At 36.1% G+C, this 15,988-nt stretch overlaps 1 protein-coding gene across 1 annotated transcript in view; it reads left to right on the top strand.

The window, feature by feature from the left end:
• The window catches only part of SLC26A7 (solute carrier family 26 member 7), a 65,791-nt gene extending 52,276 nt beyond the window's left edge, over window positions 1–13,515 (top strand). Inside the window, exons 13-18 of the mRNA XM_057370363.1 lie at window positions 1,686–1,802; window positions 3,545–3,593; window positions 6,040–6,137; window positions 8,384–8,438; window positions 8,528–8,631; window positions 10,144–13,515. Coding sequence (XP_057226346.1) covers window positions 1,686–1,802; window positions 3,545–3,593; window positions 6,040–6,137; window positions 8,384–8,438; window positions 8,528–8,631; window positions 10,144–10,179 — 459 coding nt within the window. The 3' untranslated portion in view covers window positions 10,180–13,515. The remainder of the gene's footprint in view (window positions 1–1,685; window positions 1,803–3,544; window positions 3,594–6,039; window positions 6,138–8,383; window positions 8,439–8,527; window positions 8,632–10,143) is intronic.
• The last annotated feature ends 2,473 nt before the right edge of the window (window positions 13,516–15,988 follow it).

The following is a 15,988-nucleotide window of genomic DNA, read 5'->3' as shown; positions in this document are numbered from 1 at the left end:
CAAGTTTTATAGCTTGTACTTTTGGTAGCTTGAGTATCAGAGACTTTGATCTTTGCATCAGTCTTCCTTTTTTTCTCAGTTTTTATCTTCTACTTTGCCAGTACTGCTATGGCACTGAGGTGTCCACTTGTCCCCACACCAAGCTGTGTATAGGATTGTTTTTATGGGAATCTGTGGGATGTCAGAGTATTTCTCCATCCAGGCATATACCATCCTCTGTTTTGCCCTTATTTTGGAGCTCCATTTCATACAAAGTGACATTTTAACTGCCAGTTAGGCTTTGCCACTTGTCTGACTGTGGTATGTTGGTGATGTGGTATTTGCCACTATCACATTCATAGGTAAATTGCGCAAAGTCCCTGTACATAGTATGGGGTTCTTTGCCTCAGTTTGGGRTGTTTGAAATGTTTCCTTTATATGACGGTCACTGGGGTGGTGTGTGAGAGATCATCTCATTCCCAGAAGTCTGAACAGCAGTCTCCAATAAGGAGAGAGTTTATGTGGTTTGTGGTAAAGATTTCCATTCCTGTTTTGCTTGAAAGTCTGTTGGGAAAACTGCAAATCTTCAATGCAATCCCAAAGAACTACTTAAAAAATGGTCTGTGTCAGCTCCACTTACTTGTGTTTGACTGTGACCTTGTTACATGACTTTTGCTAGGAGGAAGAGAGGTTTTTCACCCTAGATTCTCTTGCAAATTCTTGATTTCTATTTCCATTGTCAGACAACCAGTAGAAAATCAGGAATTCTGTAGAATCAACTTAATTCTATCTCATACAAAACCAGTATTTAAGCATGTCTTGTTGCTGTCCAATATATTTCCATATAAATATTAATTTTCTTACTGACTTTTGAAAGTGTTTTATAAGTACACCTYGAGAGTGAGAGAAAGAGCACTTGTTTTGTGCAAACTTTTTTCCAGTTTCTCCTGGGGGTTACTGAACAATATCTGATGATCTTCCAAAACTGTTCTGCTGGGTAACATTTCTGTTTTGAGTTGCATAGTCTGACTGGAGGTACTGGTAAGCTTGTTGTAGCTTATTCAATGAAGTGCAGAGACAGGACTGAGGGTGACCAATGGTTCTTGAGTAAATTATTGTGTTGGTTTTAGATATGTGCTGGTAAAGCTTTAAATGTGCCACTCAAGATTAGTTGGGATCCAATGTATTCAATATTTTCATGGAGTACTATCTCTGTACTAAGGTCTTCTTCACATGACCAAGATGAATATTGCCAGCTTTCYCCAAACCACCTGCAGTGCTTGCCCTAAATCCTTGTGTACTTTTTTCAGGACATGTTTTTCTAATAAAATATATTGCCTGTCTGCAAATGTTACCTTGCCTATACTTGGGGATCATACCAACTGAAATAATACTATTATAATTGTTAGCTAATTGTTCTTAGTATTATGGACCATAACGAGTAATGCTTTTTTTAATTCTAACTAAAATTACAGAAAATTTTAATTATATATTACCTATATTTCCATTCTTACTTCAGTTGYGTGTGAAGGCTGATCAATAGAATTATCTGTTAAATCATTCTCACTCCTAAGCTCCATTCTCAATCCTAAACTCCTCCTAGGTTAATTTACAGGTATTTACAGGATTTTTAAAGAAATTAGTCTGTGATTTGATCTCCAAATCTAAGATGACCTTTTCAGCACTATGTTTCTTTCATTCCACAGGAATCATTAAAACAGGTAAAAATAGTTTCAGTCAACAGCCCGTTAGTCTTTCTGAATGCCAGAAAATTTCACGCTGACCTGTTAAAGATAATCCAGAAGGATGGACTGAGCAGCCAGGTATGTGATGATGTAACCACATGGGATGTGCTTTATGCTTCAATAATTGCTGTGACTGGGTTGAAGGTGTTGTTTGCTTTCCTTGCATTTCTTAGAGAATGCAATTGGATATTGAAACTGGTATAAAAGGCAACATTAGGAAGGATTCATTTAGAACAAAGCGAATCCTWATCTTAATCAGACTCAATATGGACAATTATTATTACTTGAAAATAATATCTCCACTATTTCTGCATGTGATCTTGTAAGAGACATTAAAGCACTGATCCAACTCTCCAAAATTTCTGGAAGAACTTACATAACTTCAGCTGATATGAGGTTGGGATTTTGGAAAGGCAAYGAGTATGCTTGAATAAAATAAGGTGTGGTTTTTGGTTTTTTTTCYTTGAGATAAGTCCATGAGAGATGGACACTCCATTTCAAATGATAAATAATTTGGGGAGAGGTAGGAAGAAAGTGGCTAAATTTTTTCCTCAAGGTTTGCTTCTTTTTCTTCTTTTGCATTGATTGTATTAGAAAAATAAACAGTTTACGAATGGGGGATGGAGAATATCCCCAAAAATACAGTATTTTCCAAGTTTATCTGCATATAGCTACTGCAACTTCCTGCAACACTTACTAAAAGGGAAAAAATAAATTATCATAATCATAAATTATCATTTTTCTATCAGTACCATGAAGACATTCCAATACTATACAATGCTTACTATAGACAATTTCACCCAGTTTGGCAAATTGGGCTGAGAAAATCACAGCCATGCCTTAGATGGGTTGTTAAGACACAGCATGTGTCTACCAGCTCTGCTGCCCCTTGACAAAGAGTTGTTCTACCCATATGTGCTTTGATGGGTGGAAATTCAGCTTAGAAAAAGGCTTTTTTTCCCTTGGTTATGCTAAGCTGACTGATTTGGATTTGTATGATAAAAAGCCTACAAACAGAGARAAATTACTTAGGATTTGCATGGTATTAATTTATGAGTCAATTTAAWAAGTTAATTTAATAAGTTAATTTATACATTACTTATGAGGCAGATTTTATCCTTTGTTTCTTCTGTAAGGTACTCAGCAGTACAGCTGCTGTGCTTTTTTAAAAAAAAAAAAGATTTGTTTAATAAATGCCTTTCTGTAGTACAATGGGTGTAAAAAAATGCAGTTTCAATTTTGTTTCTATGCTCTATTTCTGCTTTTAACTCACATTTCTACTGAGAACTTTAATATTGAAATATTTATAAAAATTCTCCAGATAAAGGTAATTCTTTAATAAATTTACATGTCAAAAACGTTCTTACTAAAATATTAGAATAGCAGATGAGATTGCAGCAAGTAGAAAATTTATCAAAAGTTAATCTTATAAAATCACTGCCTAGAATTTTTTTTTCAATAACRTCTTTCCCTTCTTTTGACCACTTCTTAACCACTCCCTGCTTCCCCAAAAGCAYTGTGCCCAAAAGATGCTTTCTAGTAAATCCAAATATAGCAGAGGTTGAGTCAGCTAAAAAGAAATGCAAAATATCTGTTTGAGTATGTATGTATCAGTATTCTTCTAAAGTTATACCAAAATATTATATATCCATATTATAAAATATATCCRTATATTATATATCCATAGAACATGATTTTGGAGATAATGAGTTAACTTTGGTACTGAGAAACAAAATTCTTATGTATTGCATTGATTTTTTYCTCGTTACTATGCAATGGATTGGTTTTCCTTGGTGTGTTAATTGTTGCTTTTATTTCAGTGTGAGCAGAACACATTGCTCTGTTCGTTTTCCAATGGAAGTTGTCATGGTGAGTTTATGGTATTAAAACCAAGATGGATGTAAATGTGCAAAATTGCTCCACATTTTTCTATGTATTATCCAGGTGCACACAAGTTTCATGGAAACAAATATTTTCAGTTAGACCAAGCATTCAATGAAGCGTGAATACTAAACTGTGTTAAACTCTGTTAACCTTGGCCTAACAAGTCCTGGGTTTCATTCTGGTTTTTGACTGACTTTTTTAAGATTCTGAAAGTAGGGAATCCCATGAAAATGCCCTTTCTACAGGARTGGAAGGTTTTAGTGGAAGGCTCATTGCCCCTCACAGTGGGGTTGGAACTGGATGATCYTAAAGGTSCCTTCCAATCCAGATCATTCTATGGTTCTCTGTCCCTGTTTATTGCACAGGAATGAGTGAGTGTGTAAAGAGACAGGTACATAGAGGAGGGAAATACTTCCCATGTTGTTGTCTGGACTCATCTTCAGACCAGGCTGAAGGGACGGTTTTACTAAGTGCTGGTCTTGGCTTTTTTTGCATTCACAACATTGAATATTAGTATGAAAAAGTAAAAGATTAGAACCCTGTTAACTGAATTGTTAGTGACATGATGACCACCAAYATTATACAGTATATCAATACAATATATAATAAAAAACCCTAGAGGTTTTCTTTCAGTTAGGAACTAAGCAGGATAACTCCACTATCCCTACATTTGTAACCCTTAAATCAAACCAGAGCACATACATTCCTTGGGAGAGCTGCAGCAACCTTTTGCAGTAGATAATTTATACAGATGACTTCATTGGGGATAGAATTAAAACAGTGTTTATTTAAAACACTTACAAGCATTAAGGCCACAGTAGAGAATCTGATTGGGAGGCTGTTGTCTGAATGTCTGCATTTGTTAACTAGACTCAGGACATTTTTATGATACTACAGGGATAAGTTTACTCGGGGGGTGACAGAGTGCTTTGCTGTAGCATAGCAACCTACCAAAATGGCTACTGATGATTATATTGTATTGTATTAACTATATTGTAAAATACTGTGTGAGGAGATCTTACCGGTTTATATTTCTGTCATCTTGAAGATGATTTCTCATATTAGAAAAGTGACAGAAAGCACAAGACCATTTTTCTGAAACCTAAGTCCTGCCTTGAGGACTTAAATGCTGTTGTTACTTGTACCAACCAGCCTATGGTGATTCTTCATGGAGTCTTTAAAACAAACAGAAAAAAAAGAAAAATCACTATAAAGAGAAAAGCAAAATGTGGATCTTAAATTTCAAGAAGGAGGGGAGCATGAGGACAGATCCAAAGAGGGTGCAGATCTGTACCTATCCCCCTGTTCAGAGGCCAGGCAGCCTCTACTGCAATTCAGGATGCAGCAGGGAATTATTATACTGGGCCTGGGATATCTCATGAGCCCTTTCTGRGTTTCTGTCACAGTAATTTCAGGCAGGAGGTTCCCTTTAAAATTGCATATTTTTGTTTGTATTCTATTCATCAATTCATGTAGTTGAACAGTACAAACACAGYAAATCTCTGGAGATGCAAGTCCAAAAGTCTCTGGCTCTCAGACTACTGTTAGAAAGTAATTACCACCATCATAAATTTGCWTCATAGGGAAATTCCAAATCCCCTCAATAATTTAAAATCTTTACCTCTGCTCTGCTAAAGCCATTTAGCTTAACTCATCTTTACATTCAGAATTCCTTTCCTTCATATTTTTCTTTTTTTTTTTCTTTTTTTTTTTCAGTTGTGTCATTATGATAACAAACATTTGTTCACAGAACAATGTAAATAAGATGTGYATTATTTTCTAGTTTTCCCTTTATGAAAGCCAGGAATCATTTATCTATGTGCTAGTTCAGGATACATTTAGAACAGAGTGTGTTTAGATTAAATACAAAATGGCCTGAGGCTGGAGAATAAGAYTTTTGCCAATCTTACCAACACAGTTTTCTTCTCCAGCATCAATACATCATAGTGTGTTAAAAATTTAACCAAACAAAAACCAGCATAGTAAAACCTTAGGAAAATAGAATACTCCACTTTACATATATTGCTTCCCYATGGCTGAATATTAAGCCATAGGCAGGTGTTTAGGTACTATAGAAATCAATATCGCATGAGAATTTCTGTGCAACCCATTAAAAATSTTCCAAAGAAGCCAAGCTGACTCAATGAGAAATTCAAATTTGAGGAAACAATTGTTTAATCATTGAGAGGCTATTGCTGCCTAAAATATCTCATTAATATGTTCTGCCTGTCATTGCTTCTTTCCATTGCCCTGAAGTTTCTTCATTTGTGCTTCTAAATTGTGGCATTTGCTTGCCTGATACCTCAGCACATAACAGTAAAAATTTAGTTGAGGTAGTTTGGGCTTATTTTGTTGAGCTATCATCATTTTTATACCCATTTTGTGAGTATTCTCCCTTTTAATGAAAGTTTTTCATTTATCAAATATGTAGGTGAGTCACAGTCATGTCACAGTGATCGACGTGTTTTGATATTAGACTGCAGTGGACTGAATTTCTTTGACTACACTGGAGTCTCAGTGCTTCTTCAGGTATTCATGACATTAGAAATATTCTGTATATATTATAATTACACATATGAGTTACTGAGGTAACTAGTCACTTCATCTATATTAGTGGATAAACATTTCAYCCACAGAAAAGATGAATGCAGATTTGGTATTAAACTGTACCATGTTKKTATATAAAATTACATTAAAATATTTCTAAATATTTTGGGTAACAGTGCAAATGTATGTATTTTCCCTCCTTTTTCATTTTTTTTTCCAAGTTGGCTTAGGTCATATTTGACCCTGCCATGCCAGTTGTAGAGGCATGTGTAAATTTACCACTTTAATATTTTGGCTTTAATTCTGTGATTTTATCTGTACGTTCTCCTTTCTGCTCAGCTGGAGGTCAAAGCATGATCTCTATCCTTTCTCCTGTGGATAACATGTCTTGCAGACTGGTTTCAGGCATTGCAGGAGTTCCAAGACGCTCCCACAGGACTAAACCCAGTAATCACTGGTTACTGTGGTGAATGGAACTAAATCCTGATGGTAGCTGGCCACAGTTGGTGTTCCCCTGGACCCAGTCCCRGTTAATATCTTTATTGATGATTTGGACAAGGGGATTGAGCATACCCTCAGTCAGTTCACAGATGACACCAGGTTGARTTGGAGTGTTGATCTGCTGGAGGGCAGGAAGGCTCTGCAGAGGGATCTGGACAGGCYRGATCCATGGGCCAGGGCAAATGTAAGTGGTTTAGCAAGGCAAAGTGYTGGGTCCTGCATTTGGGTCACAAGAACACCGTCCAGTGCTGCAGGCTGGGGAAGAGTGACTGGAAATACAYGGGTTAGTGGTGGACTTGGTAATTTCAAATTACTGCGTGGATTCAATGACCTTAAARGTCTTTTCCAACCTAAACAATTCTATGAGTCTATGGTTCTGCATAATAAGCAGTTCCATATAGTGGATAAAAAAATTGTGTCCAAAAGCTGCTTCTTAACATTTCCATCAGGTCTGGAGYTTAAAAGTTGTGTAGTGAGTACAGAATTAAGTAAGCATGGAAGGTTTGGTTTGCATAATTTTTCTGAGTAAGATGGAGGACTAGATTTGAACTTGGGTCTTAGCCCAGCATCTTCTCAACAATTGCCCTAACAATTTTCTCAATTTACTGCAGTGATTTCACAGTGAAGTAAGTGYGGTCTTAAAAGATTTTAAATTAAAACTACACATATAGGCAAGGATATAATGAAAAAGARAACTGGAAAAATAAGGTTAGTGGGAACAACTCTTTATTAGCCATCCCTTCGATATACAGGGCATTCAATATAGTATTAATTWAAAAAATTCTGAAACTGATTTCCAAAAGATCTTAAGAGACCTCCAAATTACAAGGTATGTCAAAGAAGTGTTTGAAAAATTTGTGAGAGGTAAGTCTGGCGTGGTCTGTGAAGTGCACAGGTTGGTAGTGCAGCCTCTGGATAAATGGTTGGTCCAAAACTAAGTTGCTCAGAGAGGASCATACTCAACATGTCCTTGTTACACTGCTTCCCAAAGTTATCATCACTGATGCCAGAGATGGAAGACTTTTGAACTGAGTAAGTTTTTTAGTTCATTTTTTAAAAATATAGTATTCTGATGTGTCAGAATTCTGATCACTGAATCTCTCCTTTCAGAATTTTTCCATTTCACACAGATTGTTTAAAYACTTTTTTTGAAGCAGGAATTACTTTGAATATTCACCATTTGGCAGAAAAATGCCCTACCCTGGTTTTAGAATTATTTTCATTTTTTACTGTTAAAATTTTCTATCTTATTAATAGTTTGTCTCTGTGGAGTTGAACAGTTTCAAAGAAAGAATWAAGAACAACTTACTCCTGAATGTAACATGACAGTTATGGTGTTTTTTTGGTAAAAGCCTCTACGTTTCTGAGGTCTGATTCCTGTCTGTGTGGACTGGTAGTAAACATATGGTAAAGACATGGGAAAACACGCTGGAAAAAGAGAACTGAAAATGAAACCCCCTTAAAATTACAGTAAAAATGCAAAAATGTTAATCAAAATAATTTTGAATTCTCAGCAGAACTGTAGAGTACTGTGAAAAGTGGTGGGAAATAAGTGTGACTTGGTGGTGTTTGCATTATAGAAGGGCTCACTCTGGTGGCTGCTGGCAGTACAGCTGCTGCAGCAGCGCCCCGAGCTCTGCCTGCCTTGAATATGCCTTTTTGTGTATCTTACTCTCTTTTTCTATTTAAAACATTTATTTTAAAATTTCTTGTTTTCAAACATATAGATTTACACGGACTGTAAAAACAGACACATCGATGTGTTGCTAGCACACTGCAAAGGCAAGTATCAGCTTACAGCAAAAATTTTAACATGATGGTTTATATTTCCTCACTATCTTATCAGTGCTCATGTGTTTGTTTTATTGCAGCTTCYTTGATAAAAGCAATGCAGTACGGTGGAAATCTTGAATCTGAAAATCCTGTGTTTTTTGAATCTATTTCTTCAGCAATCGATGCCATTCAGATTCACAGGGTAAGATTTAAAAGCAGGAATAGGTGAAGACTGGAGGGCTTCTTGGRTGCTCACAGCAATTTGTTAAAGTCKGGGAAAGTCTGACCAGTGAACCTTTTGTRCAGAAATCTTATCTGTCTGTACTCAACAACTGGTCCTCAACCTCAGGAAGGCAGTTTTCCATTTTTTTTTTGCTGTTAGCACTCTGTTCCCATTGCAACAATTTCTCGACCTTCTGTGTACATCCAGAGGCACTATGCTGTGGTACTTTAATCTGGTGCTTTAATCAGGGCATTCTCCAAAAGATGTTAAACTCATCATGGTCTGTGGTTTGGTTGTTTGTCTTTTTTTCTTCACTTTGTATTTTACTAATTAAATCAGAGTTGCCTGTAGACAAAACCCCTTTCCATTGATTTGTCCAGATTAAGGTAAGTTGGCACAATTGTCTAGTGAATTGACCAGAAAAACATGTTCTCTTCAGAGCTTTTCAACATTTTTCATTATGTTGTCCTWCAAAAAATAATTTACTGAAATGGTAACTGCAGGGCAAAAATAACTGGGYTGGCTATTGTATATGTTGTCTGGGTCTGATTAGGTGAATTAGAATARTTGTCGTGTTATAAAATGTCTGCATTTTTTATTGACATTAATTAACCTTCCCAACATTCTTGTAAGATAGTTATGTACTAGCCTTCCCATTTKATGGAAATGGGACATGGATAGACCAGGACAAATGTTCAAAATTAAAAGGGGGAGCAAAAACTCAAAGTCCACTTTTTTGAGGACCCAATTGGCTGTTTCTACCAGAGCTGCTGAGCAAATCAAATCTCTGTTGAATGCCTTAGCAGTTTAGTCTGAAAGGCTGGCCTGCAGCCTCAAATTTTAAATGTAATTATGAACAGTATATATATACTGCTGATACTTATTCCKAGTATTCACAGTGCTTTAGGGATTTTTATGTGATCACTGTGTTAACACCTGAAGATAAGATGAACAGGAGTGAAAAGGCAGGGTAACCATAATAGCAGCACCACACTGTAGCTACCAATCTATTACTCCTCCTTTGCTTTYTAAGATGCTGAGGTCAGTAGGACTTTTGAGTGTTAACATGATGGAATAGGCAGAATAAGATAGAAAAAGAGTATGAGGAAGGAGTTGGAGACTAACAGAAAGTGATGTTTCTGATTTGCATTTCAGCTTCCCCCCACAGCAGGAAATAGTCTTTCACTGTCAGAAAGGTAGAGGCAAGAGGGCTTTGTGGTTAATTTTCACCACTGCTGCTGCTCGGAAATGCTAAGATGTTTTTGTSTACATCCTCCAATGAAAATGTTGGGTCATTCTCATTTTTATGTTTATAAATTGGCAAGAAACTTGCCTGTTGCTTTATGCRATTAATCATAATTAACTTCTTTAATTATTAGTTTTTATAATGGTGGCATTTTCAAGCTAGCACTCCTTCATCTCCCAACTTTACATTATATTCGAGGAAAATATTATAATGCTTTTTTTTTTTTTCTGTTTCTCTCAATTTAGAATTACAGCAAGTTCAGTGAACAGAGTGAAGTGTGATGCCTACCCATTGAGAATTGCTAGTTTCATCTGCTCATATTCAAAATGAACTACATCATGGCTTCTCCTTTTTTCTCCAGTGGATCTCATAGATGATCATTTGTATGCCATACATATTTAGCACATTCAGTTATGACAGAACTGCCTATCAGAAAGAAAATCRTTCAGCTGCCATCACTCAGAGAATGTTCATGTAATTGTTCTACAGTGGTTTTATATAATATTTTTATATACATTTAGATACAAACTATTAGAAAGCAGACATGAGGTACTGACTGTGTTTACCAGTGAGGTATATTCTTTTAGATATCTTTTGTAACATTAGTTGTAATATGCATCTGTAGTTTTGTGTATGGAATAGAGACATTATGAATTGTTAAAAGAGTATGTTATAATTGATAGAGTATCTGCAGGAAAGCATATACCAGTGCATTTCTAGTGGCTTTACTTACTCTTTCCTTAGTTCAAGACAGCCATTTGCAGTAACAGCATCATATCACTCTTATCATATTCTTCCATTTTTGTATGCTCTCTAATACTTGCTGAGATAAATGGGAGAACTTGCAAGTATATGCAGAGAAGGCAGATGCATGTTGTCTAAGACACTGGATTGCCTTGCCCTCCATAGTTATTTTGAGCTATTATGGTTTGCTATATTTTCAAAGATATTCTTTAGCTCAGACTGAAGAGGAAAAACTGGTAATRTTTTTCCAAACCGTATTCTTTTTTCCAGCACAGAGTAGTCTGCATTTCCAGTTTGAGCYGTGATTTGTTTGGTGTTGAAATCTTCAGCTGAGGCAGCTGAGAGGTGATAGTAGAGACACATGAGGTGTGTGACATTTCCGCCACAATCATGATGGGCAGTACTGTGTGCCATACACAAAGTGGGTGGAGGAATTCACAGGTTGAGTATTTGGTTTGTATTTATGGGTTGTCAGCAATCATATTAGATTATACTATCACATCAGTATCATGTTAAATGGCATGTTATTGAGCCCTTCCAGTACCTGAAGGAAACCTACAATAAACACGGAGAGAGACTGTTTACAAAAGCATGCAGTGATCGGGAAAGGAGGAATGGCTTCAAACAGAATGAGAGTAGGTTTAGATTAGATATTGCAAAAAAAAATTCTTCACCATGACAATGGTGAGGCACTSGAACAGGTTGCCAAGAGAAGTTATGGATGCTTTAACTCTGGAAGTGTTCAAGGCAAGGCTGGGTGGAGGTTTTACCAACTTGTTCTAGTGGAAGTTTTCCCTGCATATGGCAGGGTGTTGGAACCAGATGATCTTTAAGGTCCCTTCCAACCCATGCCACTCTATGATTTTATGCATGACTTCGTTCCACTTGCCTTTGTTCTCTTATGTGACCACCAGCAATAAAATGTGAGTTGAGCAAAAAAGGAATCAACAAATGAGAAAGAGAGGAATTAGGATTTTTTGAAATCAACTTAAAGAATCTATGGAAACTAAAGGTCAATAAATATAGCACAGCCATAATGGCCATCTTAGCACTCCAGAGAGAAGGGAAGTACAAAGATGCTTTGTGCAACTGAAACAYACAGGCAAAATCCAGTGCAAAGCATTCMGTTTTCAGCAGCAGTTACATATGTATGCTTGCCTGGACCTTCCTTTCTCTGTCTGCCCAAAGCTGCTGCCTGCARGAGATGAGGTGGCTCACAGAGCAAMTTCTGCATCTCTGCATAGTTAAGACATTGCTAATGTTTTCCTCTAGTCTTGCTAACTCTACACTACTAGATGATAATAGGAGAGTGCCATAGGGGTTTTTGCCCTTTCAATTATGAGTGACTCTTGAAGTTATTCCCTAGTTTGTCCCACCAAAGACAAGAAATGTTCAGTAAAAGTTCTTCTACGACTGCCTTGGTAATTACTATGCAAAAGGTTGATAAGCAACTGYGAGAAACTCATTATACACAGGAGAAATAAATTCTGTATACTGTTCCAAGCACATTAATTTAGATGCTGTAGTTGATTGCAAATGGCTCATTACATCACTGGACTCAGTAACAGGCTATAACGTTTGATTAATAATTTCCTCAAACAGTTTTAGTAATTTATTAACGCTTTAGAAACTATTTACAATGTACTTTAATCGTAGAAGCAGCAATTTTATGTCACAGCTGAATGGAGATTTCTACTTAACTGCAAACTGAATAAATGAATAAATGGTATCTTTTCTACTAGGTTCAGCATTTATTCTTTGTCGGCTAATGTTTTTTCTGAAAATTTACAGATAAATTGATTAATGAAATTGTTAAAAATAGGGTCTTTAGCAAAGATAACATCTACCAGGAGGCTTTCAGTTTTGTTCTGAATGATCTTGTAAATGGAACAACACAGATAGTTTTAAAATTCCTTGGAGTATTAGCCTTTAATGAAACCCTCTGGGTTAAATGATCAATTCTGTAGTGCTTATCAAAATAACTTGCAATTTTTACTGCTTTCAATAGGAATGTTTTGCCCAGCTAAATGGCTGTTTTAGGGATGAACATTTATCTTGCATTAGCTCCAACCTTCCAACACTGCGCTTTGGGATACTTGTAATATTTCTGTAATCTATTTTGCCATATATAAATAGTCTAAATAACTTTCCATTTCTGAGAGTATGCATTGTTAATTGTATTCCCTGTCTGGCACGGGACTTCACTTAGAATAGTTGTTTTTCAGCAGAACAGRGTGTTTAAGGGACACATGAATATAGTTGCCCTTTCAATTTCTTCTAAAATGCCTGCATTGAGTTAAAGCTCTGTCAAACCAGAACTGCTCTACAGAGCTATAGGCAGTGAGTGAGGAAGTGTCATTTATTTTTTACCATTGACTTAGAAGRGCAAATTGCAAATTACTTCACTACTGCTGCAGTTTCCATCTCTCCACAACCCACCCTTCTGAGCTATTGATATTTAATAAAACATGTGACTGCACATTGCCTGTCTTTAAATGGCCAGGATGCCGCACCATCAGACCTCATGGACTGCCAGATCACTGGTTGCTCTGCTGGTGGGATGGAAGTTCATCCCATGTCTTCCCTGAGTTGCTCTCTGCAAATCCCTGGAGATGGTATACTTGTGMCTCTCACAGAGTCAACTGACAACTGCTTCATTCTTTGGTGAAGATTTAAGGAAACACCATAAACCTTCTGGATTAAGTTTTGGAGGCAATTCCCACTATCAATTCAACCCTTCCCTCAATGTTTTTTTTATATAGACTGTTCACTGGCTTCCATCTGGCTCTCAGAAAGAATTACTATGTAAATATATGGAAGCCCAACCCAAAACATCACAATTAGCTTCACTGGAATAGAATGGAATAGAATGAAATAGAATAGAGTAACATTTGGAAGAAACCAACAATGATCATCTGGTCCGACTGTTATTATCATAAAAGAATATCATAATTAAAATAAACCATACTTCTTCATCTGATCCAGAAGGGGGAAGGGAGCCAAACTCATCCTGTAGCAAAGAGCCTGMACAAAGTCTGTGTGTCCTTACGGCTGTGCAGGCCCGGGCTTCACTATCCCTATGGAGGTGAATGATAGTCAGGAAGAATAARGGGTTTAGTTATTTGTGCCCTGCTGAGGCAGACATTCATCTTTGTACCTTCAGCCTTATTTACTTGAATGTCCCTAGGGACTTTTCAGAATAATGCAAAGGTTTATTAACTATGGTTACGTCTGTGGTCTTATGCAGTGTTAGCAATAAGAGCAAAATGCAGAGCTCCCTCTGTCCTAAGTGAAATCTAAAGGTGCAAGACAGAGACTGCACCTGTCAGCAGAGAGTTCACTACTCTTAGTRAGCAATTCTGAAAATCTAACCATACACTTTGATTCCAGTATATATGCTCACATTTTACACTGCAAAATTCAATATGTATGAGTCACCTCGCTTTTGAAAATGAGTGCTTCAGTTTTGCAYATTTGGTGCATTCTGCATTTCATAGCAGAACTTTATTACAAGATTGTTTTCCAGGSATGGTCCAGTGTTTTCAGAGATGATATATTTGCTTATGTACTTAGGAATKATTAGCTATTTTCATATTTTAGCTATAATTATTAGCTATAAYTGTACATCATGTGAGTGAAGAGTTTTTCTCAATATTTAAGATTTGTTAACCAGAATATATTAAAATTGTTATCTGATCATATGCTTCTGACAGAATTTGTTTCACACATTCTAAAACACAGCAAGCAATRAGGAAGAAAAATAGAAAGTAAACTGATGTTAAAGAATGAGTATAATGGCAATTAAAATTTAGGTATAAAATATGTAATAAGGAAAAGACTGTTAACATTATATTTATGCAAATTAAATGTTTCTAATTCTTGTCATATGTCTTTCATTTTAAAGGTTATTTGCCCTGATTCTATGATTCAAGTGTCATAAGGTCTGGCTGTAGCTGCTTTGACATAATTTATTTGACAGCTCTCYGTGTCATAAATATATAATGCAACAAGGAAAAGTATCTTCACTGTTGAATGAAAACATTAATGTGTCAATAATGTGTATGAATACTGTTTGACATTTACTAGTTTCAAAAATAAAATACACAGTATGCCTTGAAAATATGGTATTCCTATTTTTGGAAGACACTTTCTTTGTCTACAGAAACTCATAAATAAATGAAGGAGTGCAGTTCCAGAGTGCATGCTAAATAGTGCCTTCATCATTAAGACAGATTTTTAGTAAAGATCACATAATCTGTATATTTCCATATGTTTTATAATGCATTTAATTATTTTTTTTCCTTTTCTCAATTCTGTGTATTAGCATACACAAGAATAAATTTATACTGAAATAAATTTGGATATGAGACAATTTGCATGTASAAGGAGTAAAATGCCCTCATTATTTCAATTTTTTTTACATTCYTTACTAGACAGTTTGTAATGAGAAACGTTGCCTTCTGCAACCTCAAAATGTATTAAATCTTAACAATGAAAACAGAGAAATTGTCTTGCATTCAGAAGTTTTATTTCCTCACAGCTCTTACAGGAGTATGACACAGAACAGACATTTTTACCKCTATAAGAAATACAGGAATCTTGGTCCAATTTCTACAATATTACCTCTTTGCATGCACAGTCATTTGAATACGTCTTTTTTAATTGTCATTTGCATCTACAGATGGTGCAACTCATATCCAATTGGCACATACTGATGGTACTGCTTATATACAATCTGTGGCTTACCTCAGTAGAGAGGAAATAATGGGCAAACCTTCCCACCACCTCCCAATAACTGTGATGACATTAATGAAAAATGGATTGACATATCTTTAAAAATTTGGCCTTGAAAATAGCAGCTTAATTTTTCAAGCCTGGTAATTTATGAAAGCATTTGCTTCTACCCAAGTGAATGCAACCTCTAATTTTTTTTTAAAAAATGTACAGTGGTTTGGAAAATTATAAACAATTTACAGTGCCACAAACTCCTAGATGTTAGACAGCCAAACATGCTTAATGACATAGGCTATTTTCTAGAGCTATCCTTCCCAATTATACCCACACAATAGCAAGGAAACTGCCAAGTCGTCTCCCTTTGGAGTGAGATAACTGAGAAAATATCATTATTTTCATTCCCAGAATGGGCATGTAGAAGCCCAAGATCAACTCTCAYCAGCAACTTGAAAGGTAGCTTGAAGTGCTGTTGCCTTGAAAGGCCAGTTTTTAATAATGACACAGACACGGTTAAGGGGATAAAAGGGTTTTACCTCGGAATTTGGGATCTCAGGTGCACAACTTGATGGCAGAATGCACWCCCGTGTACWGSACAGRTACAAGTTTTATAGG

This window comes from Malurus melanocephalus, unplaced genomic scaffold, assembly GCF_030028575.1.
Source record: "Malurus melanocephalus ecotype Western Australia unplaced genomic scaffold, MMel_1.1 scaffold_123, whole genome shotgun sequence".
NCBI classification, from domain to species: Eukaryota; Metazoa; Chordata; class Aves; order Passeriformes; family Maluridae; genus Malurus; species Malurus melanocephalus.
Note: the sequence above shows the minus strand (reverse complement) of the source record. Positions and strands in the feature narration are given on the sequence as shown.